Source organism: Carassius carassius, chromosome 33 (assembly GCF_963082965.1).
Source record: "Carassius carassius chromosome 33, fCarCar2.1, whole genome shotgun sequence".
NCBI lineage: Eukaryota > Metazoa > Chordata > Actinopteri > Cypriniformes > Cyprinidae > Carassius > Carassius carassius.
The window spans coordinates 20,727,649-20,754,104 of record NC_081787.1 but is presented as its reverse complement, the minus strand read 5'-3'; the positions used below and the strand labels follow the sequence as shown (position 1 = coordinate 20,754,104).

At 43.0% G+C, this 26,456-nt stretch overlaps 3 protein-coding genes across 4 annotated transcripts in view; 2 read left to right on the top strand and 1 right to left on the bottom strand.

The window, feature by feature from the left end:
• Nucleotides 1-26,456, bottom strand: part of LOC132113949 (TBC1 domain family member 9B-like) — a 336,715-nt gene that overhangs the window by 196,924 nt on the left and 113,335 nt on the right. The gene's annotated exons all lie outside the window — the stretch shown is intronic.
• Nucleotides 13,610-17,091, top strand: LOC132114149 (uncharacterized). Its single transcript, XM_059522266.1, has 9 exons — nt 13,610-14,180; nt 14,873-15,026; nt 15,283-15,505; nt 15,586-15,712; nt 15,865-16,163; nt 16,254-16,344; nt 16,432-16,548; nt 16,640-16,715; nt 16,823-17,091. The coding sequence occupies exons 1-9, from the start codon at nt 13,800-13,802 to the stop codon at nt 17,089-17,091; spliced, it is 1,737 nt and encodes a 578-aa protein (XP_059378249.1). The 5' UTR covers nt 13,610-13,799.
• LOC132114148 (uncharacterized) lies at nt 20,209-26,439 on the top strand. Its single transcript, XM_059522264.1, has 13 exons — nt 20,209-20,323; nt 21,567-21,633; nt 21,984-22,042; nt 22,284-22,394; nt 22,613-22,736; nt 22,820-22,885; nt 23,170-23,241; nt 23,454-23,825; nt 23,893-23,994; nt 24,774-25,006; nt 25,621-25,971; nt 26,075-26,192; nt 26,333-26,439. Exons 4-13 carry the CDS (start codon nt 22,338-22,340, stop codon nt 26,437-26,439), a joined length of 1,602 nt encoding a protein of 533 aa, XP_059378247.1. The 5' UTR covers nt 20,209-20,323; nt 21,567-21,633; nt 21,984-22,042; nt 22,284-22,337.

Below are 26,456 nucleotides of genomic sequence, written 5' to 3'. Positions count from 1 at the left end.
CTCTGCGACATTGTATTGACTACCGAGAGCTGAACAACATCACGATAAGGAACACCTATCCGTTGCCGTTGATGTCTTCAGCTTTCGAGAGGTTACAGGGAGCATCCGTATTCACAAAATTGGATTTACGTAACGCTTATCATTTGGTCTGCATCAGGAAGGGAGATGAATGGAAAACCGCCTTTAACACCCCTAGAGGGCACTTTGAATATTTGGTGATGCCGTTCGGGCTCTCCAACTCGCCAGGGGTTTTCCAAGCACTCGTTAATGACTTGTTGAGAGACATGGTAGATCAGTTTATATATGTTTACCTGGATGACATACTGATTTTTTTCTTCATCTCTCCAGGAACATGTGCAACACATCAGACGAGTGCTCCAGAGATTACTCGAGAATGGGCTTTTTGTCAAGGCGGAGAAATGCGTATTCCGTGCACAGTCTGTTCCCTTCCTAGGGTATATCGTCTCGTCCGAGGGAATACGTATGGATCCTGACAAGGTTAAGGCTGTGATAGATTGGCCATCTCCAGATTCCCGTAAGGCCCTACAGCGGTTTCTGGGGTTCGCCAATTTTTATCGACGTTTCATTCGTAATTTCAGCCAACTAGTCTCACCTCTGACGGCCTTGACCTCCCCCAGTACTCCGTTCAGGTGGTCGGATGCAGCTGAGACTGCATTTACCAACCTCAAGAGCTGCTTCGTTTCGGCTCCCATCCTCGTAGCCCCTGATCACACACGAGAGTTCGTGGTGGAGGTCGATGCATCAGAGGTGGGGGTAGGAGCAGTTCTTTCCCAATGTGCTGCCTCGGACGATAAGATGCATCCCTGCGCGTTTTTCTCACACCGTTTATCTCCTGCTGAAAGCAATTATGATATTGGTAACAGAGAATTGTTGGCTGTCAAATTAGCTTTAGAGGAATGGCGTCACTGGTTGGAAGGGTCAGGGGTACCTTTCATTGTTTGGACCAATCACAAGAATTTAGAGTACATTAGAACTGCCAAAAGACTCAGGCCCGGTTGCCCACCGAATCATTTATTTGTGCCGGAGGAGTTACAGTCCGAAGTTATTCAGTGGGATCACTGCTCTAACGTTGCTTGTCATCTAGGGATAAGCCGAACCAAGGGTTTAGTTAAACAACGATTCTGGTGGCCACTTATGGCTCGCGACGTCTACGATTTTGTTTTGGCTTGACTGTCCTAGATCACGTCTTTCGGTTACATGGCCTCCCGGTAGACGTGGTTTCTGACAGGGGATCCCAATTCATATCCAAATTTTTTAAATTGTTAGGAGCGACGGTTAGCCTGTCTTCGGGTTATCATCCCCAGAGTAATGGGCAGTCTGAGCGAGCCAACCAAGATTTAGAGAGAACGTTGCGATGTTTAGTCTCCAAGAATCCTTCTTCCTGGAGCCAACAACTCTCTATGGTGGAGTACGCTCACAATTCGTTACCAGTGTCAGCCACAGGCCTCTCTCCGTTTCAGTGTAGCTTAGGTTACCAGCCACCAGTTTTTCCTAGTCTGGAATCTGAAGTCGCGGCCCTCTCCGCTCACGCATTTGTCCAGAGGTGCCACCGCACCTGGACCAGAGCCCGCGAGACTCTGCTCCGGATGAGGGAGCGCACTAAGGCAAAGGCCGATCGCCACCAGTCAAAGCCTCCTCGTGGGTCAAAAAGTGTGGCTTTCTACTAACAACATCCCTATCCGTTCCGTTTCTATAAAATTAGACCCAAATTTATTGGCCCGTTTACTTTCACCAAGATCATTTGTCCGGTGACAGTCCGCCTCAAACTACCTCCAGCGTACAGGAGAATACATCCAGCCTTCCATGTGTCCAAAATTAAACCCGTGTTTTTTTCACATATTAATCCACCTACCCCGGTTCCCCCACCGTCACATCTCGTAGATGGGAAACCGACTTATTCGGTGAATCGTATTCTGGACTCGAGACGGAGGGGACGAGGATTCCAGTACTTGGTGAACTGGGAAGGTTATGGTTCGGAGGAGAGGAGTTGGGTACCTGCTAGGGACATACTGAATCACTCACTTATCGATGATTACAATCAGCAGGTAGGCCCTTCTGGGAACTCCAGGAGGCATTCTTAGAGGGGGGGGGGTACTGTCGCAGTTGGTAAACCGTGATCTCAGGGTCTTGCACTTTGTGTGTGAAGTCTGTGTCGTTACAATATTGTTAAACGAGCGCACATTCCTGTCTGTAGCGCGCATGAGGCGCGTCAGCACTTCTCCAGCACATGCCGGTTTTAATTACACGTTGCATTTTCCGCTTGTTTTATAATTCCGCATTCAGTTAATTAGCCCGAGGAGGGGCATACAGGCTTCTCTCTCTTCTCCATTTGTCTAGTCAGAAAGTGTAAGGATATGGTCTAATTCAGCTCTGACACCTCCCTCTCCAAACCTCTGTGAACAAAGTCTGACGGAACGCGCAACCAGTCCGGACTTAAGGTAAGGCTAAGATAGGGAATCCGTATCATAAACCCCACCGGAATTAATTAGCAATGTTATCCATGCGTAAAGCCTCCTCCCCTTGCCCTCGTGGTCAGCGGGGTTTATGAGTCCTGAGCAGTATAGACCCGGACAGGACAGCACGCATGAGGGTTTAAAGACTGCACAAACTGTTCCGGTGTAAAAGAGTTTGATTTATATCTGTGTATCCCGTTTGTGATTTTATTTTATTTTATTTCACTTATCATGGAAAAGGGTAAGACAAAAACACATGGATTCAAACGTTCAGGAACTGAACTGACCCAGCACGAGCTGCCAGAGATTCTCTCCCTGCTCCCTTCTCTGGCTGATTATGATGTGCTGGATCTTGGTACTGGAATTGGGTCAGTAATCGCATCGCCTTTGACTTTGGATTCTGATGAGACCTGCAGATTTCTGATGTTTGGGTTAACCATATGAACAAGTCCAAGTCATATTTCACCTCGAAATCAAAATAGCTGTAAATGTTTTGCATAAAGAAAATGAGACCTGTTTCTTTGCCGTAACATTATTTTAATGACAGACTGTCCCAAATTTACTTGGATGGATATGACAAACTGCTTTGATTTGAACTCTCTCACAACAGACACGGAAGAGAAGTAAATGCTGAATAAAGTCATAGTTTTTGCTATTTTGGACCAAAATGTATTTTCGATGCTTCAAAACATTCTAACTGACCCTCTGATGTCACATGGACTACTTTGATGTTTTTATTACATTTCTGGACATGGACAGTATACCGTTCACACAGGTTCAATGGAGGGACTGAGAGCTCTCAGACTAAATCTAAAATATCTTAAACAGTGTTCCGAAGATGAATGGAGATCTTACTGGTTTGGAACGACATGAGGGTGAGTTATTAATGATATTATGGTGAACTATCCTTTTAAAGGAGAAAAACTATATTTTGGGGATTAAAGCTCTTCACATCTGGCAACCATAAGCATGAACGCTAGTGAAGACTTGTTAGCAATGAAAGAAAGCAAATGCCAATAAAAAAAAAAAAGCCGCTTCAGGATAAATAATGAGCTGGGCGATATAGTGATGATTATTCTTAATTCATCGAGAAAGGTGGATATCGTTATCGAGATTAGAATAGCTGTAACATTCCTTAGGCTTGTTTTTGAGAAGACAAAAACACAGTTTGCAGAAGGTGCAGAAAACAGCTGATGCCATTTGAGCCCCCATGACATAATGTGGTATATTAGGTGTAAAATGGGTTAATACTCCAAATGGCCAGGTCTCAAGGAGAGGAACTTACAAAGCACTAATGCCATAACTCAGTTATGAGAGAAAGCCAAATGAAAAAAAAAAAAAAAAATTCAATCAAGCAATTTTTTTTATTTAAGGGAAGGAGGCAGAGTGACAATTTTTCTTAACTGTTGTAGCAAAAAGGGGGGAAAAAATCCTTTTGAACAAAAGCACTGAATTTAAGAGCTCCTGTAGGTGTTATGCAAAATTCCTGTAAAAGTTTCAAAGACCACAATTTCCCTGAACACGTCACGGACCGCTTCCCTGACCAACTCCTTGACCCTGGCCAACTCCCTGACCGTAGCCACTTCCCTGAATGTAGCCACTTCCCTGGCCAACTCCCTGACCGTAACCGCTACCCTGACCGTAGCCACTACCTTGACCAACTCCTTGACCCTGGCCAACTCCCTGACCGTAGCCGCTTCCCTGGCCAACTCCCTGACCGTAACCGCTACCCTGACCGTAGCCACTACCTTGACCAACTTCTTGACCCTGGCCAACTCCCTGACCATAGCCGCTTCCCTGACCAACTCCTTGACCCTGGCCATAACCGCTTCCCTGGCCAACTCCTTGACCCTGGCCAACTCCCTGACCGTAGCCGCTTCCCTGGCCAACTCCTTGACCCTGGCCAACACCCTGGCCTTGACCGGCACCCTGACCAGCGCCTTGACCCTGACCGCTTCCCTGATCCTGGCCACTTCCCTGACCGGCACCTTGACCCTGGCCGTTTCCCTGACCGGCGCCTTGACCATGGCAGCTTCCCTGACCAGCGCCTTGACCCTGGCCGCTTCCCTGACCCTGGCCAGCACCCTGGCCGCTTCCCTGACCAGCACCTTGACCCTGGCCGCTTCCCTAGCCACTTCCCTGACCAGTTCCTTCACCCTGGCCGCTTCCCTGACCAGGACCTTGACTGCTTCCCTGACCCTGACCGCTTCGCTGACCAGCACCTTGACCCTGACCGCTTCCCTGACCAGCGCCTTGACCCTGACCACTTCCCTGACCCTGGCCAGCGCCTTGACCCCGGCCGGTACCCTGGGCACCTCCCTCACCGGCACCCTGACCGATTGGTTGACTGCATGCATGGCCACTGGTGGTTGGGCAACATTTCTGTGTGGCAGGACACTGGCCATCATGGACACAGTTTTTAGCAAACAGTGGAATGTTCTTCGGGTCGGGACATTGACCTGGTTTCACTGCATGGACAAAAGACAGTCAGCTTTAGTTTATGCATATAGACTGGATGCGATGTCAATATACAGCAAAAGACATACCAACAGAGTGAATTTTAGTCCAAGTATTATTCCGGTATATTTTGTAAAGCCATCAGGCGTTTAAAACTAACCTAAAATGAGAAATTCAAACCTACTGTACACGGGAGTAACAAGGCAAAATGTATAGTTTTATTTCCCCCCTCATTAATTCAACGGACCAAAAAAATAATAATAATAAATTACACTTGTATTAACTCGATTTTTTTTTTGGAGGACCCCTAGCATCCATTATAAACTGAAACTCACTTGAACCAGGCTCACTGGAAACACGATCACATTTAAGTTGAGCAGTCATGTCCTCCAGAGCAGTGTCTATCAGAAGAATATCCTCGTTGGTACAGCAACTCAGTCTGCTTCACCAGCTTTTCAATAGGGCTCAAACCTTAATACAAATATTTATATGCTTCAAATCAAGCATTTTAAAAATGTACTACCTACTTCGAATCCTACATTCAAAGACTGAGAGTCACTTATTTCTGCGTCTCTTTAGGCTGTGTAATAAAAATCAACAGATTGTCACCAGCAAAGTCACGATACTATACGTATCACGATTCAGGACTGCACTGAATTTTACCTCAGTCGAATTTTGTAAAACTGCTGTTTATGAAACACTGCATAATTTAGGACCAGTGCTAACTATAAGCATTTGACCTCTGCAATATCAAGGGCCTCCATAACTTTAGACTCCATAACTAGACTGCCTTGCTCTCAGTTGTTGAAGCTCTAAGACTGGCAAGAGCAGAATCCAAATCTTCAGTACTTATCCTGCTTGATCTGTCTGCTGCTTTTGACATGGTTGACCACCAGATCCTCCTATCAACCCTACTGGCAAAAGGCATCTCAGGAACCACACTTCAATGATTTGAGTCTTACCTATCAGATAGGTCCTTCAAAGTATCTTGGAGAGGTGAGGTGTCCAAGTCACAACATCTAACTACTGGGGTGCCTCAGGGCTCAGTTCTTGGACCACTTCTCTTCTCTGTCTACATGGCATCATTAGGTTCTGTCATTCAGAAACATGGCTTTTCATACCACTGCTATGCTGATGACACTCAACTCTACCTCTCATTCCATCCTGATGATCCGACGGTAGCTATTCGCATCTCAGCTTGTCTAACAGACATTTCTTCCTGGATGATGGACCATCACCTTCAACTCAACCTTGCCAAGACAGAACTGCTTGTGATTCCAGCAAACCCATCGTTTCATCACAATTTCACCATCAAGTTAGGCACATCAACCATAACTCCTTCAAAAACAGCTAGAAGCCTTGGAGTTATGATTGATGATCAGCTGACTTTCTCAGACCACATTGCTAAAACTGTCCGATCCTGCAGATTTGCTTTATTCAATATCAAGAAGATCAAGCACTTTCTTTCGGAACATGCTGCACAACTCCTTGTTCAAGCTCTTGTTCTGTCCAGGCTGGACTATTGCAATGCCCTCTTGGCAGGTCTTCCAGCCAATTCTATCAAACCTTTACAATTAATTCAGAACACGGCAGCAAGATTAATTTTTAATGAGCCAAAAAGAATACATGTCACACCTCTGTTTATCAATTTGCACTGGCTTCCAATAGCTGCTTGTATAAAATTCAAGGCATTGATGTTTGCCTACAAAACTACTACCACTACCACTGGCTTTGCACCCATTTACCTTAATTTGTTACTTCAGACTTATGTGCCCTCTAGAAGCTTGCATTCTGCAAGTGAACGTCGCTTGATTGTGCCACCCCAAAGAAGCACAAAGTCACTTTTACGGACTTTTAAATTAAATGTTCCCTCCTGGTGGAATGACCTCCCCAACTCTATCCGTACAGCTGAGTCCTTAGCCATCTTCAAGAATCGGCTTAAAACACATCTGTTCCATCTTTATTTGACCCTCTAACTTTAACACTAACTATTCTAATTCTATTCTTTAAAAAAAATCTAACTACCTTTCTAATCTTTTTATATTCCATTTTCTTTTCATTAATTATGCAATTGTGTGTGTGTGTGTGTGTGTATGTGTAAAGACCTCTAACACTAGCTTGCTCTATTCTTTTTTTATTCTATCTGTTTTCTTTATATTATATTATTTAAAATCCCATGCTAGGTGTACTGTGTTAACCTAACTGAGACTTGTTATAGCACTTATATATCATTGCTCTTTTTGTTGTTTTTGATTGCTTCCACTGTCCTCATCTGTAAGTCGCTTGGGATAAAAGCGTCTGCTAAATGAATAAATGTAAATGTAATGTAAATGTAACTGTACCACAGTACAATGGCATATGTTTAATGTTTACATTGGGCACTACCAAACAGGTAAAACATTCTGATTGTTTGCATTTTGTTTTTATGCCCATAAATAATAATTTACTCATTCTAATAAATTTATATTGCAATGTACTCATATTTATATATATATATAATCATCTTAACATTGATGGTAGGTTATCATTGCACAAATTAATGCACTCTATACTTTTTACAAATAAAATAAAAAGAATAGTTCTAGACTAATGTGCTGTCATCTGTATCTCATGCACACACACGCTCAGTCACTCATACAGATCACGTGTTGCGTGCACTCAGACATTCTGTCATGATCTCAGTGGGGTCTGAGGCTTTTTCTGTCCTGGAGCACATGATTTAGGTTTTGCTGGCTCGCCAGGTGTTTCACTATTCCCGCTATGTTTTCTTCGCCCCTCTTGTTATCCCTGTTAACGTATTCTCCCTTACCTGCACCCTGTCTTACGCTGATTGTGGAGTGCTGACTGTCTCGTGCTCCAGCCGATTAAGTCCTCTGAGTTTTATCAATAAACGTGTCATTCATTCAACCGCAGTTGGATCCTGTTCCTTTTCCTGACAGTACGGACTGACCAGAAATGGATCCAGCGGGCGAAGAGTATGTTCGGTCGTCTATTGCGCATCAAGGCACTCTCCTTACCTACCTATTTCTATTTTTTATTTTTTTTTATTCCATTTTGTTTTTTGTTCTGTCACTGTCATTATGTTGCACTGCGGAGCTTCTGTCACGAAAACAAATTCCTCGTATGTGTGAACATACCTGGCAATAATGCTCATTCTGATTCTGATTCCTCGGCCACCAAGCCAGCCAGCTTTCGTCCACCGCTCAGGAGGTAGAGACACTCACTGCCCGCATGGCTGAATTAAGTGATCGCTTCTGTGAACTACAAAATGTTCTGTCGTCCGCCGCTCCGGTGGTTCCCCAGCCTCTAGCTCAGCTCGAGCCCGAGCCACACGGTAATAATCCGCCCTTGTATGACGGAGATCCGAATTCATGTCAGGCGTTTCTGTCCCAATGTGTGCTGGTGTTCGCGTTGCAACCGCGCCGTTACGCTACAGAGCGTTTGAAGATCGCTTATGTCATCACACTGCTGACAGGAAAAGCTTGCGAGTGCGGAACGGCCGTTTGGGATGGGAGGGCCCATTTTTGCTCAGACTTTGAGGAATTTCGCTGTGAAATGATGAAGTTGTTTAATCGCTCCGTGAAGCGGGATGAAGCCGCTTCTAAACTTGCATGGCTCCGTCAAGGTGGACGTTCTGTGACTGAGTATGCCATTCAGTTTAAGACTCTAGCGGCCTCTTGCGATTGGAATGAGGGGGCGCTGCGGGCTATGTTTCGGGAGGGGCTGAACTTTGACATACAGGACGAGATTGCGACACACGAGCTACCTAAAACCCTGGAGGGCTTTATTGATCTGGCCATTTGTGTCGGGAGCCGTCTTCATTTGCGTCAACGACACTTGACTTCCCGTCCATCTTTGGGTCTAGAGGATACCCAGCCATTCAAGACTCAACAACCGCCTCAATCATTCCAGATGGATTCTGAACCCATGCAGTTGGGGCGACTTTGTTTGTCTGCCCAGGAGAGACAACATAGGCTGGTGAAGGGCCTCCGTCTGTATTGTGGAGGGTCAGGACATTTTGCTCAATTGTGCCCATTAAAAGCCAGAGCCCACTAGTCAACCGGGGAGTCCTGGCGGGCGTTTCTCCTCTTATCTCCCCTCAGTCACGTACCCAGCTCTCTGCCACCATCAAGTACCAGGGCTCAGTTCACTCCTGCAAGGCACTTATTGATTCTGGCGCTGAAGCCAGTTTCTTGGACTAGCCTGCACGGCTAAGAATTGGGGCATTCCAGCCATTTCTCTTCCTTCTCCTGTCACAGTCTGGGGTCTTTCCGGTCAGCCGGTAGCCACCATCACCCACACCACTCCACGTGTAAGTCTTGTTGTTTTGGGCAATCACCATGAGTCAGTTTTGCTGTACCTTCTGGAGTACCCTCACGCCAGACTTGTTCTGGGGCATCCTTGGTTGGCTCAGCACAGCCCTCATGTGGATTGGTCCCGCAGTCAGATTGTGTCATGGAGTCAGTCGTGTCATGCATGTTGCCTTGGTATTGCCTCTCCTCCTGTGTCTGTGTCTCCTGTGTTCCAGGTGGAGGCTGCTGATCTCACTGGGGTACCGGCGGAGTACTTCGATCTGCGGCTTGTTTTAAGCAAGTCCCGGGCCACCTCGCTGCCTCCTCACCGGCCGTGTGATCGATCTCCTACCAGGCACTTCTCCGCCCCGGGGTCGCCTTTTTTCCCTGTCAGGTCCTGAACAAGAGGCTATGGACGCATACATTCAGGGGTCCTTAAAGGCCGGACTCATCCGCCACTCATCTACCCCTGCTGGTGCTGGGTTCTTCTTCGTTAAGAAGAAGGATGGCTCTCTGCGTCCTTGCATTGATTATCGAGGGTTAAATGACTTAACTATAAAGAACAGGTACCCCTAGCCATTAATGTCACCTGCCTTTGAACTTTTGCAGGGAGCCAAGGTCTTCACTAAATTAGACCTCCACAACGTTTCATCTCATCCGTATTTGTGAGGGCAATGAGTGGAAGAAGTGAAATTACGACATAGGCAATCGTGAGCTGCTGGCAGTGAGGTTGGCCTTGGGTGAGTGGCGCCACTGGTTGGAGGGGTCGGCGCTGCCCTTCTTGGTCTGGACGGATCATAAGAACTTGGAATATATCAGTTCAGCCAAGAGGCTGAGTCCGCACCAGGCCCGCTGGGCACTCTTCTTTGACCGTTTTAATTTCACCCTTTCGTACTGGCCTGGGGCTAAGAACGTCAAACCTGATACTATATCCCGTCAGTTCGAGGGACCGGGAGAGGAGGTGCCTACCGCGACTATACTCCCGGAGGGAGTGGTGGTGGGGGTTCTCTCCTGGGACGTCGAGCGGCGGGTGGAGGAGGTCCGACAGAGGGGTGGAAGTACCAGTTGAGTGTCCGGCGGGTCGGTTGTTCATGCCGGCAGTGTTACGCCCTGAGGTCCTTCAGTGGGGTCATGTATCTAAGGTCACCTGCCATCCAGGAGTCAGGAGATCTCTGGCTGCCATCCGTCAGCGATTTTGGTGGCCCTCAATGGGCCAGGATGTCAGGCAGTTTGTATTGGCTGGTTCTGTTTGTGCCCAGAACAAGGTCTCTTGCCATCCCTACATTGGCCAACTTCAACCTCTGCCCATTCCTTCTCGTCCCTGGTCACACATTGCCTTAGATTTTGTCTCTGGTATGCCTGTCTCGAATGATTACACTGTTATTCTCACGGTGGTGGATCGCTTTTCTAAGGCGGTCCATTTTGTGCCCCTACCCAAACTCCCCACTGCCAAGGAAACAGCCCAACTGGTAATTGACCACGTCTTCCGTATCCATGGCCTTCTGGTGGACGTAGTCTCTGACAGGGGTCCCCAGTTTGTCTCCCGTTTTTGGCAAGAATTTTGTCGACAGATTGGGGCCTCTACAAGTCTGTCGTCAGGGTTTCATCCCCAGACCAACGGTCAGTGTGAAAGAGCCAATCAGGATCTCGAACGAGTCCTCTGCTGCCTGGCATTCTGTAACCCTGCCTCCTGGAGCCAACAGCTCACTTGGATTGAGTATTCCCATAATACTCTTCCAGTAGCATCCACTGGAAAGGGTGGATATACCTGTCACCCTTTGAATGTTCTGTTGGTTACCTTGCTCCCTTATTTCCCTCTCAGGAACCTGATGCTGCAGTTCCGTCTGCCCTAGCCTTTGTTTGGAGATGTCGTAGTGTCTGGAGGAAGGCTAGGAAGGCCCTGGTCCAGGCCTCTAGACGGACCAAGGCAGCGGCTGATCGCCACCGGATTCCAGCGCCCCGTTATGTCTGTGGTCAGAAGGTATGGCTGTCTACCAAGGACCTGCCTCTCAGAGCTGTCTCTCGCAAATTGGCACCCAGGTTCATTGGCCCATACCAGATCACCAAGGTCCTTAATCCGGCTGCGATACGGCTCAAGTTGCCCTCCTCTCTTGGTCGGGTTCACACTGTTTTCCATGTATCCAGGGTTAAACCGGTTTTAAGGTCCCCCCTTAATACCAACATTTCATCCCCTGCCCCCCCCCCCCCCCCTCGTCTAGTGGATGGTTCTCCTGTCTATTCTGTGAAGAGATTACTAGATGTTCATCGTCATGGCAGGGGTTTTCAATACCTGGTGGACTGGGAGGGTTACGGTCCGGAGGAGAGGAGTTGGGTTCCGGCTCGGGATATTCTGGATCGGTCGCTGATCGATGACTTCCGCCGTAAACATGGTAAGCCCCTCCCTTAATTCGCTTGGTGGTGCCTTTGGGGGAGGGGGTACTGTCATGATCTCAGTGGGGTCTAAGGCTTTTTCTGTCCTGGAGCACATGATTTAGGTTTTGCTGGCTCGCCAGGTGTTTCACTATTCCCGCTATGTTTTCTCCGCCCCTCTTGCTATCCATGTTAACATATTCTCCCTCACCTGCATCCTGTCTTACGCCGATTATCTTCCCTTTATCATGCCCTTGTGTTTGCTGTCTTGTGTCAGTCCGTAAGCATTGTTAAAGTTAAGCTTTCTCCTTGCTAGCCATAGTTTGCAATTTTGTGCCTTTTCCTGACACATTCAGGAACAAACTTTATAGCAATGCCCCGCATATTTTTTATAAACTAGGGCTGCACGATAATGGTTAAACTGATAATCACGATTATTTTTTATTAAAATTATAATCAGGATTATTAATAACGATTATTCTACCCTGCTGGAAAAAACCCCCGGCTAAAACCAGTCTAATCTTAGCTGGTTTAGGCTGGTCTCCTAGCCTGACCAGCTATGGAAGTGGTTAAAACCCCTCTAAAACCAGCTTTGACAAGCTTTTCAATAACATTTGCTTGAAATGTTATTGAAATGCAATAACATTTCAACCCTATATGCACACCTTGGCAATATAATCATCATTGGCTAGTTCATTATTCAGATTACTCGCCAGACTGATATACTATTTTACACACACACACGTTAGGCGTAATGGTTTTTATACTGTACAAACTGTATATTCTATCGCCCTGCACCAACCCTACACCTAACCCTCATAGGAAACTTTGTGCATTTTTTCTTTCTCAAAAAAAAAAAACTCATTCTGTATGGTTTATAAGTGTTTTGAAAAATGGGGACATGGGTTATGTCCTCATAAGTCACCCTCTCCTTGTAATACCTTTGTCATACCCATGTCATTATACAGAGTGGTGTCCTGATATGTCACAAAAACAAGAGCACACACACACATATATATATATATATGATTCCAATCAGCTAATCTTTGTTAATTGGCACAGCTTCTTAAATCTTAGCTACTTAGTCACTCAGTCAAGAATTATATTATGGTATTAAGCACTATTTAATGACAGAACTTTAGTGATTAGAAATAAAACTTGGTAACCATGTATGAATGCATATTTGTCATTTTAACTGAACTTAAGACTGGTGGTGATGCTTAAGAAATTGTTGGTCATTCAGGGTTTCTGTAAAATAATAATAATAATAGTAATAGATCATATTAATTATTATTAAAAGGTAATACTTCTAATTCTACTACAACAATAATATACAATCATCTACTGATTGATGAGCTGCTGGGTTCATGAATATTAATCACGTTGTCTGCGTTCGGTTGAACTGATTTGCTGAAATCAACACAGGGACCGTAATAAGCAACGCCTGTCAAATGAAATTGCAATTTGTGCATATCCAGCATATCTTCTGCTAGTTCCAAATAGTTGAATAATTCTAAATGAACTCCCATTATTTTGACAGGAAAATACAACAAAGAATAAAGTTTACAAGTAGCGCGTCGATTAGCGTGGTAAGACTTTCGGTCTCTCTCTTTGAATGTATGAGAAACATAGACCACCGTAAAAAACATGGAGGGGTTGTGTCCGTGACGTCACCCATAGATTCCCAAAGAGAGTTTTTGAAACCAAATGTGGGCGGAGCGGGCCGTCGTCATCTTGGCAGCGCGTCACTGGGGTAATAGAAAATAGGCAAAAAGGCGGGAGCTAGTTGCTGAAGCAATGCCCACCGAGCGCGACGACGGTGACAGCAGCAGTCCACCTGTCACTCTAATGACCACGCCCTCAATTATGCAGAACATTAAGGCTTAAAGGCCATCTTTCAATATAATTTTATAACTTAATTTATACAGAATATTGTATGAAAATGTAAATTTAAAAAGACGTACATAAGAATACATATGTTTTACAACACCCACGGGCAGAAATTAAGGGAAAAAAGTGCCTATTCTAAGCTACGCGCCAAAAAACCGCCTTTTCCCAGAGAACGCGTCATATGACGTAACGACAGGCAAACATAGGCGCTGCAGCCCTGGTTCTCAGTGTGGGTTTACGTAGTCTGAGAGGTGGAAACAGAAAATAGAGATTGTCGTTATCGTTATTATAGTTATAGTAGGTTTGAGTTGTCACAATGGTGAATTCTTGTGTTTGTTTTGGATGCAACAACTCCAACTTGTCTGGCCATCGGGTCCACCGATTTCCAAACAAGAAACACAAAGATTTCCGTGCTTGGATACGTTTCGTCCAGGCAAAGAGAAGCAATTTCGCTGCCTCCTCGTTGACTAGACACACGGTGGTATGTGAAAAACACTTCACACCGGACAGCTACAACCAAGGAGATCTTATGGAATTTCGCATGGGATTTCGACGAAAAGAGTGGGTTAGGCTGGCAAATGGAGCTGTGCCATCGGTGCATGCAAGTCCACCTGCAAAATCTGGCGGGAGTGAAGAGTCTAACGTTAATGTTAGCACTAGCAGAGAATCTGCGCGTCGAAAACGGGAGCTTTGCACAGTAAGTCTTATAATACCATATACAAATTGTTGCATTGAATTGTAGCTCTGCATGTAATCTCTGCAAATGTATTTTTCTTGACGTTATAATGGATTAGTCTTGGCATGGCATGAAAGCCCGCCTAGCTGCCGTCAGCTTACTCTTGTTACACCCCGTGAGGCTGCACATGAGCCTCCTGCCACTTATTTTATTGAGCTATTAAGACAGGGTTCCAGAAAATTTAATTTTTTTTAATTACAATTTTATGTGGTCGCATTCGCATATTACTACTCGGTTAAATTCACGCATGAATTTTCCTGCATTTAACTTGTTTTAGCACCCGCCAAATTGATTTTTTTGTCCCGCCAAAGTCTTATTTGATCGGTGAGTAATGTAGATGAAACGCTGCCCTTGTGACAGGGCGCATGTTTGACTGAAAGAAAGAGCGCGCACTTTTCACCGTCTCCAAAACGCATCCAAGTAATTCTTTACAATATTAGTTTTCTTAGTTAAATCGGATTTGCCTTGGTTTTCTTTGACTAATCGAAGCTGGTATCAACAAGGCACATGCAAGGGAATGCAGTTCGGGACTAACGTACTTTAAAAAGATTTTGAAAAGATTAACAGTCTTTTAAATAATGTATGAATGGGGGATTTTCATGAAAGGACTACATTTTTTAGAGTTCAAAGTTGTGATCTCGGTCTGTTTTCAGATTATGGGAGAGAGTGCTGCCAGCAAAGACGGGGCGGGTGCAACTGCCACTTCAGATCCTGATGGAGATGGAGACATCTCTACAATGGACCCTGAGCCAGAACTGGTCCATCGTGGATCACAGTGCAACATAAGATGTTTACATCGTTCATTAGGTAGTTAGCTTATATATCTAGCATTCAACATACATGCCATAAACAATCACAAATAAGGATTACGTCAAAAAATTTCATGATCTCCATGGTTACTATTTTGTCATTTCCACTTTTCAGACAGTAAACATTAAAAATTAAGAACTTCATAATGTTAGAAAAATACATTTTTACTGGGTTGCATTAGATAGTGCATGTGTTGTTACCAATGAATGTACAATTGGTGAACAATTATTAAGATGAATCTCTTTCATCTAAGGTGTTCAGGTAAAGCCTCAGATGGTGGATGTGGGGACTCAAACCGAAAGGTTTGAGCATCGCAGATCAACTCCACTGGCCAGTCCTGAACAAAGTGATGATGAATGGTCATTTTCTGATATTGTCAACCATTCTGGTGATATGTCATGGAGTCCAGGGGAGGAGATGTTGAGAGAGTCCTCTGAGGAGGAACCAGAAGAGCTGGAATCTCTCAGTGACCCAAAGTAAAAACCTTTTTATTAATGGAAACTGTTTCTGATGTCATAGTCAGAATTAATGAGTGTTTTCCTTTTCTTGTTTTCAGTGCTGTTGACAAGTTCATTGTTTGCCAGAGGCAGTTGCTGTCCTTGTTCACAGTTTGCCCTGCATGCTGTGGGGAAACCCAGGGACGCATAATGCACCCGGAAGGAACTTTCATAAAAGTCAAGCAGGTAATGTCTTAATTGTCAACTGTCTATGAGGAGCTGAATTATAGTCTGTGAATGTACAGTATGTATATTCATTATTTGTGTCTTAACTATACAGGTTTTTTACTGGCTCATCTTAAAGCTGCTTGAGTATTGAATCTTCTATCATCTTTCAGGCCTGCGGAACTTGTGGCTATGAGCGTTACTGGCAAAACCAAGAGAAGGTGCATCGAAACATGCCTGCCTGCAACCTTTTACTCAGCGGTGCCATCCACTTCTCAGGTTGCATGGCTACTCAGACAATCAGGATGCTGAAGCTGTTTGGACTGCAGTGCATAAGTCCCGGCACTTTTTTCCGCCATCAGCGCTATTACACTATCCCTACCATCGTGCAGGCCTGGAGGAATGAGCAGAGTGGGATCATCAGGGAGTTGAAGGAGACTGGGGGTGGATTGATCCTGTCTGGTGACTGCAGGTAGAATGGTCCAGCTCACGTCACTGATGTAGAACAGGTCAATGTGTTTTTGCATTAACCTATAAATGTAACTGTTTTTGACGTTCTTAGATCAGATTCTCCTGGACACTGTGCCAAGTATGGTAGCTACTCCTTGATTGAGGATCGAATTAACAAAGTTTTGGATGTTCAGCTTGTCCAAGTAAGTTGATGTCACACAGAAATCTTGTGTCTGATTTAGTTACTGATATTACAGTTACTGTTCAGTAATAATCAGTTGGTTTTACAGAGCTCAGAAGTCCCAAGCAGCTCTTGGTGTGAGCTAGAGGGTCTAAAGCGGAGTATGCAGTTCCTGATGGACCAAGACATGCAAGTGTCTGCTCTGATAACAGACAGAAATCGGCAGGTAATGATGCTAGGAGAGATCTAAAGCTGAACAGCATTGACAGGCACAGTATCACTCAAAATCAATTCTATAAAATCAATTTGTGTTTTAGGTGGCCAAGTGGGTACGTGAGAAAATGTGTTCAGAAGGAACAAAGCATTTCTTTGACGTCTGGCATATTGGGAAAAGTATGTATTGTGATGCTGGTAGTTCTATATAACAGACTTGTTTTTGTAGTTAAATTCACTTTCCTAATAATTAATTTGCTCTGCTCTGTTTGTCTGCTCTGGAACAGGTGTACAGAAAGCACTGGATGCTGCTGCAAAAGAGAGGGACTGTGAGGATCTGAAGCTGTGGAGGCCTGCCATTATCAACCATCTCTATTGGACCGCAGCTTCCACCCCTACAGGAGATCCAGATGAGATGCAGGCAAAATGGCAGAGTATGATAAATCATGTACAGGACATACATGAACACAGCTCTCCAGCATTTACCAGCTGCACACATCCACCGTTGGAAGGAGAGGCAAGAAACAAGGAGTGGCTGGAACCAGGTACAACATAATAGCCTATGTTAAAAGATGTCAAATGTTTTGAGGCTAAACTTTTTTCAGTGCTTGTAAATTTTAGTTTGGTTTTATCAATACGTAACCCCATGTGTACTAATAATTACTTGTGTTATGAAATGCGAGAGATTATATGACAGAATACATTTTATTCAGGATCACCAGCAGCCACTAAACTGGAGAGTGTAGCTGCCAGTAAAGCACTGGTAAAGGATATTCGACAATTGTCACCTCAGCATCAGACATTCTCCCTGGAGGCCTACCATTCCCTTATTCTGCACTTTGCTCCCAAACACACTGGCTTTTCTTTTCTTGGGATGTACAGCAGGTAGTGTTATCATATCGATACTAATAAAATTAGTTTTTTTTTTTTTTTTCAATTTCAGGAAATTATGACAGAATGAATATGGCTAAAAACTAATGCAGTCTTGTATAGCAGACCAAAATGTTATAGATTGATAACAGCATTACATATTGTTTGCAAAAAAATAATTGCAAAGATGAGTCATTGTCTTATACCCATTTGAACTGAAAACATTAATGTCATATTTCTGTTGCATTTCACTGCATTGGGTTAGCTTTGGAGACCTAATGTTTTATCTACTTATCTCGTACATACTTCTCTTGGCAGCCCTACATTTCAATAGTAATGGCAACAGAGATGTAGCGCGTACTAGTGAGGGTGAGGTACGCTACGCTGTTCGCTACCCACGGTTTCGGAAAGGTGGCTGGGTAGTCCACCCCATCAAGGAGAAACCATCTTACGGTTAGTAGTTTCACTTAGTTTTTCAATATCTTTTTTGTGTGAATCTATCTTTATGCGAGTCATCCATGTTACTAAATGTTTTCTAAACATTTCTCTCCTCAAGGATACGCAACAAATCTTATGGTCTCTCTGGTAGAGGAATACTGCAAGTCACCACAGGCCCTACAAGAAAGCAGTGCCGTCTTGTCCTCTGCTGCACCGCCCCCCCTCACCTCTTCCGTCCAGAAGGTTGCCAAGGATGAGGCAGTCAGCCTCCATCTCGCACGACACTCACGTTTTAACATGTAATAAAAGATCAATTGTACCAGTACAGTTTGTTTCACTATGTATTTATTAATCGTCTTCCAAGCGGGGCCACTGGAAACCTTTGTATGTTTGTCCCTCCTCTGCAAACTGCCTCCTTATTGCTGACACAACACATGAAGGTATGGCTTTCCTAATGTTCCTGCCTATTATTCCGTACGCCCAGCGGACAACCTGCCTCTATGCTGTGTATCGGAACTGCCTGTGGTGTAGATTGGGACATAATTACATTTTGATCATACCATGTTTTCATATTAAACAATTCCAATGGTAAATATTGCATGTCCTGTTGGCTGATATTCTACTGTACTACACAACACCAAAGTTGTTTTTATAGGAAGTATATGGAAACCACTGAGTTTAAAAACCTGCTTAACAGGATTTACTATTTTGGTGTAGAAAAGCTGTTTCTTTGAATTGCAGTGTGAAATAATTTTTGCTCAAAACCTACTCTGGTCTGCTGGCTTGAAGAGGGCCATGCTCCTGTCTGAAGTTCATGTATGCTATCTGCAGCACAAAAGGATTCAGATTGGATGCTTCAAACCCTGGATGGAGTGTGAGGCAGGTAATGTCTTCTGGGGGATCTAGGTTTTGGACAAGGGACCAATAGGCGTCGACCTCCCTACAGCACACACTCTCCACTGCTGATGGCATAGCCTCACATCTACCACACAAGCACCTGTTAAACAAATGTGCTAAGATAGACTCACTCTCCTTCCCTCCTTGTAGCTCTAATGGTTGGTGTAAGACCTTGTAAGAAACGACATGTAGACTACTTACTTCCTAAAACTTGGGTAAATATGCACTGTAAAAAGACACACCCCCTGTACAGTATAGGCTGTCAATTAGATGCATTTATCTGCATGCCTTACAACCAGTATCCCTTCACATGACAATAAAAGATCCTTGTTACAATGACTGTATTTACATGAACAGCATATTCCCGTCCTAGCCGGAAGACTAACCGCTTTCATACACGTACTCCACAGTACATGTGAGCTCATTTACATAATGTCCGTCGGAAATACTAAGGTGAGTAGTATAACAGCCGACTAAGTTCGGAATTCCAGCTGTCCGGTTATGTTGTTTAGATATACGCCCAAACGCTTGACATCTGCAGAAGCAGAACATGCGGACACCTAGGTCTAAAAGCAGTTACTGATTAAAAATCAGTTAGCAATTTCTACAAAATTTCACATTAAACTGTGTTGAATAGAAATGCACAGAATTTCTATCCCTATCCAGACTAGCTGACCGTCACATATGTAAGCTATAGCCTACATCCTACAACATTCATTTAAAATCTGGGATCTAAATTAATTATTTTAAGACACATGTTGCTGGCATAAATGGTGACAATCTACATGGATGCTTGAAAAACAACAAAGTCGACAGCAATATTGCTAAATATGATTTATTAAAAATACTGCAATGTGTTAAACATGGAGACGTTAGCCACAATTGGCTTTAGCCTGTGGTCACTCACCAAGACACCTGCCCAATTCTCAACCGATTCTCCTCACACCACAACTCTATCTCTCTCCTCTGTCCATTTACCCTTCCCCTTAACTCTGCCTGACCTCTCTCTCGCCTAGGCGGCTCGTAATTATACGGCAATGGCCCATCGTAAGAGTTGACATTTATCCCTACTGCAACCTCTTCACTGTCTGACTCCATTACGAAGAGACGATGTTTACCGGCCGTTGCGTCACTTCCGATCAGAGCGTTTTCACAACGGAAGTAATTTTACTCACAATTTCTTTTAAAAAACTGTTTTAATGCACATTTATGATTAATTTCTTCACGCAAGTCGAATTCCTACACTATTTATCTACACGTTCATTCACAGGGATCTTCAACTTGAAAGATAGGCTTTAAATTTAAACGGATGAGTTATAAAAAAAAACTCACCCACCTCACAGTTGTCATGAAGTGTAAAATTAGCTAGACCAAAATCATTTTTTGCACCAGGCTGTAAACGTTTTTTTCTGCTGTAAAGTTCAACCTGGTCTCATGGGAAATACCTACCTCTGCACACTTTTTTGCAGCGCCACAAATATGTACCACCCGGTACGTATTGCTACAGTTTTGAGACACAAACGTCCACTGGGGTCGCTAAAGAGAAGGACTGCATGATATTGTGATCGACAATAAGAGCAGAGGTATGTATGCTACACTAGTATATCCCATTATCCTAAAACTGTGTTATTTTTGTGATAAATGTTAGTGATATGTGTTGTTTTACTGAATCACGTTTGCTTTAATGGTAAATGTAACGTTAGAATCATGTGAGTGCTTATGACGTCGGTAGGACATGCAGGCGAATGCCTGGGTGATTTAGCTGAAGTTCATAAAGTTACATCCATCGCATACATCCTCAGAACCCCGGCAAAGTAACTTAGGTAGTGTTAGCCAGGTCATTTTTTTTGTAATACGTTTTCTGTAGCCTAATGGTAAATGTGACGTTAAAATCATGTGAGCACTCTCGATGAAAGCAATTTGGCCTTCGATTAACTTAACATTACGTATGCTGTAGTATTTTTTGTAGTTAACTTTAGGTGGATAACGTTAGTGAGCTAACCCTGAACTGTCTGAATGATATATATTTGCAAATATACACCATCATCATATCGCCAGTTATGAGCGCATTCATATTTGCAAACAAATGCGAGATATATTGCATTACTTTGAATGCTTAATCTGTGTCGTATAGAACTACAGATCCCATGAAACTGTCGACCGAGCGCCAACCTCCGCTCTTTCTCGTGAGGCCAATACTAGTGACTACAACTGCAATTCATCGACTGGCCGCTTGAGGCTGGCTGCAAAAAGGGAGTCAGTCCCATAGTCTCCCCATGTTAAAATGCCCAACTTTACAGCATAAAAAAAACATGTTTTCAGCCTGGTGCAAAAAATTATTTTGGCCTAAATAGCTAATTTTGCCCTTCATGACAACTGTGAAGGGGGTGAATTTTTTTTATAACTCATCCGTTTAAATTATATTAAGACGTAAAGTTCTGCATAATTAAGGGCGTGGCCGCTTGAGTGACAGGGGGATTGCCGCTGTTGACACTGCCGTCGCGCTAGGTGGGCGTGGCTTCAGCAAGTAGCCCCCGCCTTTCTGCCCATTTTTCATTGTCCGGGAGAGTCGCGACGGGCCTCTCTGCACACTTCAGGTGTCTACGGGTGACGTCACGGACTCTACGTCCATGTTTTTATACAGTCTATGCTGTCGACCAATTAAGTACGTGATGCCATAATACTGTGCGTACAAACGTGTATTTTCTTTTTTTTTTTTTTTATGCACAACATGGTGTTAATATTTTTTGTTTTTACACTAAGAAACTACATTTCCGTGTAGCCCAAATGCCTTATATTACCAAACAATTTTACATATGCTTGCAGGTTCCAGTCATATCAAAGAGGAAGAAGAGTAAAGTTTTTTTGTTTTTAGCCTATCAAGGAACAGGAGGTTAGTCTTTCCATGCAGCAACAACTTGTGCCATAGCCATAATTGCATATGAGTGCGTATTACTACATTTATTTATATATTGTACATGCATTTTAATGTAGCAGCTTTAATGTAGTTCGATGTTTCCACTTTCCCTGCAACGCTAGCCAAGCACAACAACCTCTAACAATTATTGCTCTTGGCTTTGTGAGCCTACTTTGCCTGGAATTTCTATGTTTTATATAGCAATTTGGTTACAGTTCTCTTGCTAAAATATGTTGCGTTGATTTATTTTTCAGATCGTCACTGACCCTGTATTTTCTTATAAATGTATTGTTTTCATAAATTAATTCAAAACTTTATTTTAACAGATTTGAAGATCATCTGTAATCTCACTATCTCTCTGCCTCCTGCAGTACAACGCAGACAGGTGAGTTGATTAATGCTAGGCGGTTGCTCCGCTTCAGACCTTAAACACTTGCATCACCAACGCATCACCGGCACCCAATTAACTAGCATTGAAAGCATTTATTTAAGCATTGCCTGGTTAGGGAAAGAAAACCTCATCAAGGTTGTTTCCCACCTTAACCATGGACGTGAAATCCTCTGCAAACCACTACCCATTTATTTTCATTTGTTTTTATGTGTACTTTGTTTTTTATGGTCCTCAGGTATTAAAAAATAAATGACTGAGAGAGTCATCTGATCAGCTTACAGAGAAAAATATGGAGGAATTACACCGTGATCTTGAGGAAATAATGGCTGATTTGGAGGAGATGCAGGTATTTTGTATAAAACTAAGTATGTAGCATGCTTTCTGCATCAATCAGTATTTCACTAATGTGTGAAAAGAAAATGAATCATTGGAATTTGTTACTACTACTGTTTGTATTTTTTGCAACTTCCATAAATGATATTCTGAATCATGTTATTATTCTACTTCTTAAAAATGTATATAGTTCAGAGTCATTGTTCTACCTCTTATGTTTGAGTAATACAGAGTGAGGAAGCGGTCAAAACACCACCTAAAAAACAAAAAAGAAAAAAGATTGATCATAAACTTAGGTGGAAAAAAAGAGACCAAGAAGAATTCTTGGTCTATGAGAAGCACAAACCAAAGAAAGGTATGGTTTGAGGTTTTAGATCCTTTGATTTTTCAATAAGTATTGTGTAAATCAAATAATTTTTTCCGTTTACTTTACTCTAGACCGATCTGGAAAACCAGTTGCCTCAACCATTGTCTCTTCAAGTAACCCTCAAGAAGTTGAGCTCGGTAAACAATTGTTTTTGATTTAATGTAGGACTGTGTTCAATCAAATACTGTTTGCTAAAAAAATATATTGCCTACTAATACAGTACATATCTTTGACCTTTATACCCTGAAGTCTGTCTTTACTAACAGACCGTTAATTTTGTAAAATACATTTTCATATGAGCTGCTCTACAGTGGAAAAGAGTTCCCCTCTCTGTTCCCTTTAAGTAATCCCATTTCATGTTGATTTGCATCTGTTCTGTTGTTTGAATGCAAGGTACTGCATTAAAATTGTATAATTCTAGAAACTGCAAGCACATCTGAAGCCTCAACTTCCAAACAACATTTTGGAGATGTAGATGCACAACAGATTGTTGGTAAGTTTACCTTAAATGTTTTTAACCATCGGAACTGTATCACTGTCTTCACGAAGTCCCTCTGAATGAACAAAAGTTCCAACATTTTATGATAAATGTTAAATGTACAAATATCAGAGATATTACTTGTTTAATGTTTTGTGAGTTTGTGCTCTTGGTTTACGAGCTTGTAACAGGTAAGGAGGTAATCTAATTTATTTTTTTATTGCAAGATTTACAACTACAGCAACTCCAAAATGCAATGGAGTGTGATGAACCCAGATCAGCAGCATCTCATGATTGGGCATTGAGGCAAACCTTGTCCGAAGAACGCTGGGAGGAAGCAAGGCCAAAACTCCTTGATAGTTTGCTTGCTTCAGACTGTGTGCATTATGGTCCTTGTGATCACTGCAGCTTGAAACAAGCAGTCATCAGGTGCAAGGACTATTTCCCGAAACCCCGTTACTGTGGCCAGTGTGACGTTTCTATGCATCAACATCTTGTTTTTCACAACCGAGAGACTCTTATAGATGGATTCTATAAACCTCTCCCACCATCAACTGCTGTGCAAGACCTCAGTGACCAAAATGTCATATATGAACAAGGTAAGAAGTACTTGAAAGCTTAAAAACATGTTTTTATTTCAGTTAATATATTTTTTCTTTCATCTAGTGTGTCTGCTGCCCATTACACAACCAGACAAAATTTGTGATTGTGACCCTCAAAACCTGGCTGTTGTAGCTGGACGATCTGTTGTGCTCATCTGTATAAATGGTATGACTTGCAATATTTTGTGTTGTATTTGTCTATTGGCTTAACCTGCTGACTGATGTCTGAAAAGTATCAATGGCTGTCTTTACAATTGGCATTAACATGCGACCTGTATCCGGATGTTGTCCACATACACATTGAAAAGACAAGTGTAAACGCACTTATGATGGGAATGTTATCCGATCAGTGTGTCCAGGTTCAGAGGGAGTCGAGGACGCATTGGGATCGTATCTCAGTGTAATGTAAACACAATACAGCCATCGTTTCTGGATTCACAGTTGGACGTCACACAAGACCCAAGACCCACCCACTGTCTTTATTCCCCCTCCTCTCTCTAGGAATTTGTGCACATAGCTGTGTGGTTTTTCGATACAGACATGTGCGAAGTACATAGATTCGCAAATATACTGTTTATAATGTTTGCTTTCGCACCCTAAAGTTCCAGAACCCTAGCCTGACGTAATCATATTCAGATTCTAGTAAGAATATGAGTCTGATATTGCTCCATTAGGCTCTGATTATGGGGCTTGTTTCAACCAAAATGCCTCTGCACCCAATATAATAGACCTACAAGCAATCTTTTTTTTTTCTGGAATGCGAAATCCAATCTGTTATCCAGATACAGAAGCCACTTGATGTGGACAGGTGTAAACACACCGTGTCCTGATTGGCATATTATCCGATCTGCTTGAGCAGATCACGGTGATCGCATGTTAATGCCAAGTGTAAACGCAGCCAAAGTGTGTTTACTATTTATTTATTTTCTTTTGAAATCTTTGCAGGTTGCTATGACGTCTTCCTGCCAGTGATGAATTGCAGAGCTTGTCTTGCATCATGGACACCTGAGGTGGTTGACCTGTTGTTTAGTGGTTACTGGCCAGGCACTGGCGAGTTTCAAACCATATACAAGGTAGACCTCTTCACATCGTTTGAGGACCTGAAGATCACTGCACCTGGACTTTCAAGACAAGCATTTGTGAAAATGTTACAACAGCGCTCACAACAATTTGGAAGGGTAAGACTTGGAAAGTAATTAGTTTTTTGCATTTATGCAAGTCTTACTGGCATGTCACTGTATTCAAATTTTTATAATTTCAGAGTGGTAACATTTGTGGCAACGTCTTCCAAAAAGCTTTCCTTGAATGGACATATTGTCGTCATAAAAGAGAAAAACTCTGCGGCATTGATCACTTCTCTTGCCCAGCTTGCACCCCAGATACAGTTGCTGTCTGCAGACAGAAACAGAAAACTATACAGATTCAGCAAAACAAAGGGGTATATTATAACATTTACATTTAATAATTTAGCAGACGCTTTCATCTGAAGAACAATAGAAGCAATCAGACCAACAAGAGGGCAACAGTATACACGTGATGTAACAAGTCTTAGTTAGTCTAGCACAGTACACATAGCAAGGTATTATTTATTTATTTTTTTATCTTCCATGTAGGGCAGAGGAACAACCATTTTTTGATGGAGTTTTTCTGGCTAATGACAAAGATGTAGCAACATTTGTTGATTGTGTTCGTGAGAAGACCATTCCAGTAAGATATTTGTCAAAAGATTTGGGATTGTACACGGTGAATCAGGATCTAGTTTGTGAATATTTTTGATATGACACTGTTACAGGTACATGGAAAAGGCATCTGTGGAACATCAACATGGGCTGCAGCCAGGGAGACCTCTAAAAAGACAAACACTAAATGTGATGAAGAGGGCCTAGAGGTGGCAGTTTGCAGGCACAGCATATTGCTTAGAGGGCTGAACATGTTTAGGGGCGAGATATTTGCATACCCTCTGTTTCTGCAGAAGGAACTGGCCACAAAAACAAACTGCAAGTTCTTCTGCACTGACATCATGTGTCGATATTGGCCCTATCTGCAAAAGGTGGCTCAAGCATTCCCAGAAATGCAAAACCTTACTCAGATGAAGCCATTTCTCTCAGTTATGCATGCAAAGGGGCACTCTACAAAATGTGAGGTAAATGTATATTCTCGAATAATATGGTAACTAAGCCTTTTACCATTTTGATATCCATGAACTTGATATTTTTTAGTTTGGACATCTTGTGTACATGCTGTAGGTGCAGTGGGGTGGCAAAAACCAAACAGGGGCAGGCACAACAATTGGTGAAGAAGTTGAACAAGTGAACAGCTTTTTGTCCCGTGTGGCTCTAACTACAAAATACATGAGTAAGGCTGGTGAGTGGTCCTTTTTTACAGTTCTCATGTCTCTTTGGAAGCATAGTAATTGTTGAAACAGCTTTCCTTTTTTTTTTTTTTTAACATACTCTGTGACTAACCACTAATTGAAAAGCACATTTATGCCTTCATCATTACAGCACGAGTAGATATGATCACATTGCATGCCAGAGGATGGAATGAGCGCAAAGAAAGAAACCTGCACAAGTACTTGTCTACACGGTACTTGAAGGTAAGTAAAAAATAAAGATTTCTTTGATCTTG

Bases quoted from the DNA above. Each gene is read 5' to 3' on its own strand.
- LOC132114149 (XM_059522266.1), top strand. From the start codon at position 13,800: ATGGTGAATTCTTGTGTTTGTTTTGGATGCAACAACTCCAACTTGTCT. The intron at 15,713-15,864 runs GTAATGTCTTAA...ATCATCTTTCAG, and splicing joins CTTTCATAAAAGTCAAGCAG to GCCTGCGGAACTTGTGGCTA. The intron at 16,345-16,431 runs GTAAGTTGATGT...TTGGTTTTACAG, and splicing joins TGGATGTTCAGCTTGTCCAA to AGCTCAGAAGTCCCAAGCAG.
- LOC132114148 (XM_059522264.1), top strand. From the start codon at position 22,338: ATGGAGGAATTACACCGTGATCTTGAGGAAATAATGGCTGATTTGGAG. The intron at 25,007-25,620 runs GTAAGACTTGGA...ACACTGTTACAG, and splicing joins GCTCACAACAATTTGGAAGG to GTACATGGAAAAGGCATCTG. The intron at 26,193-26,332 runs GTGAGTGGTCCT...TCATCATTACAG, and splicing joins AAAATACATGAGTAAGGCTG to CACGAGTAGATATGATCACA.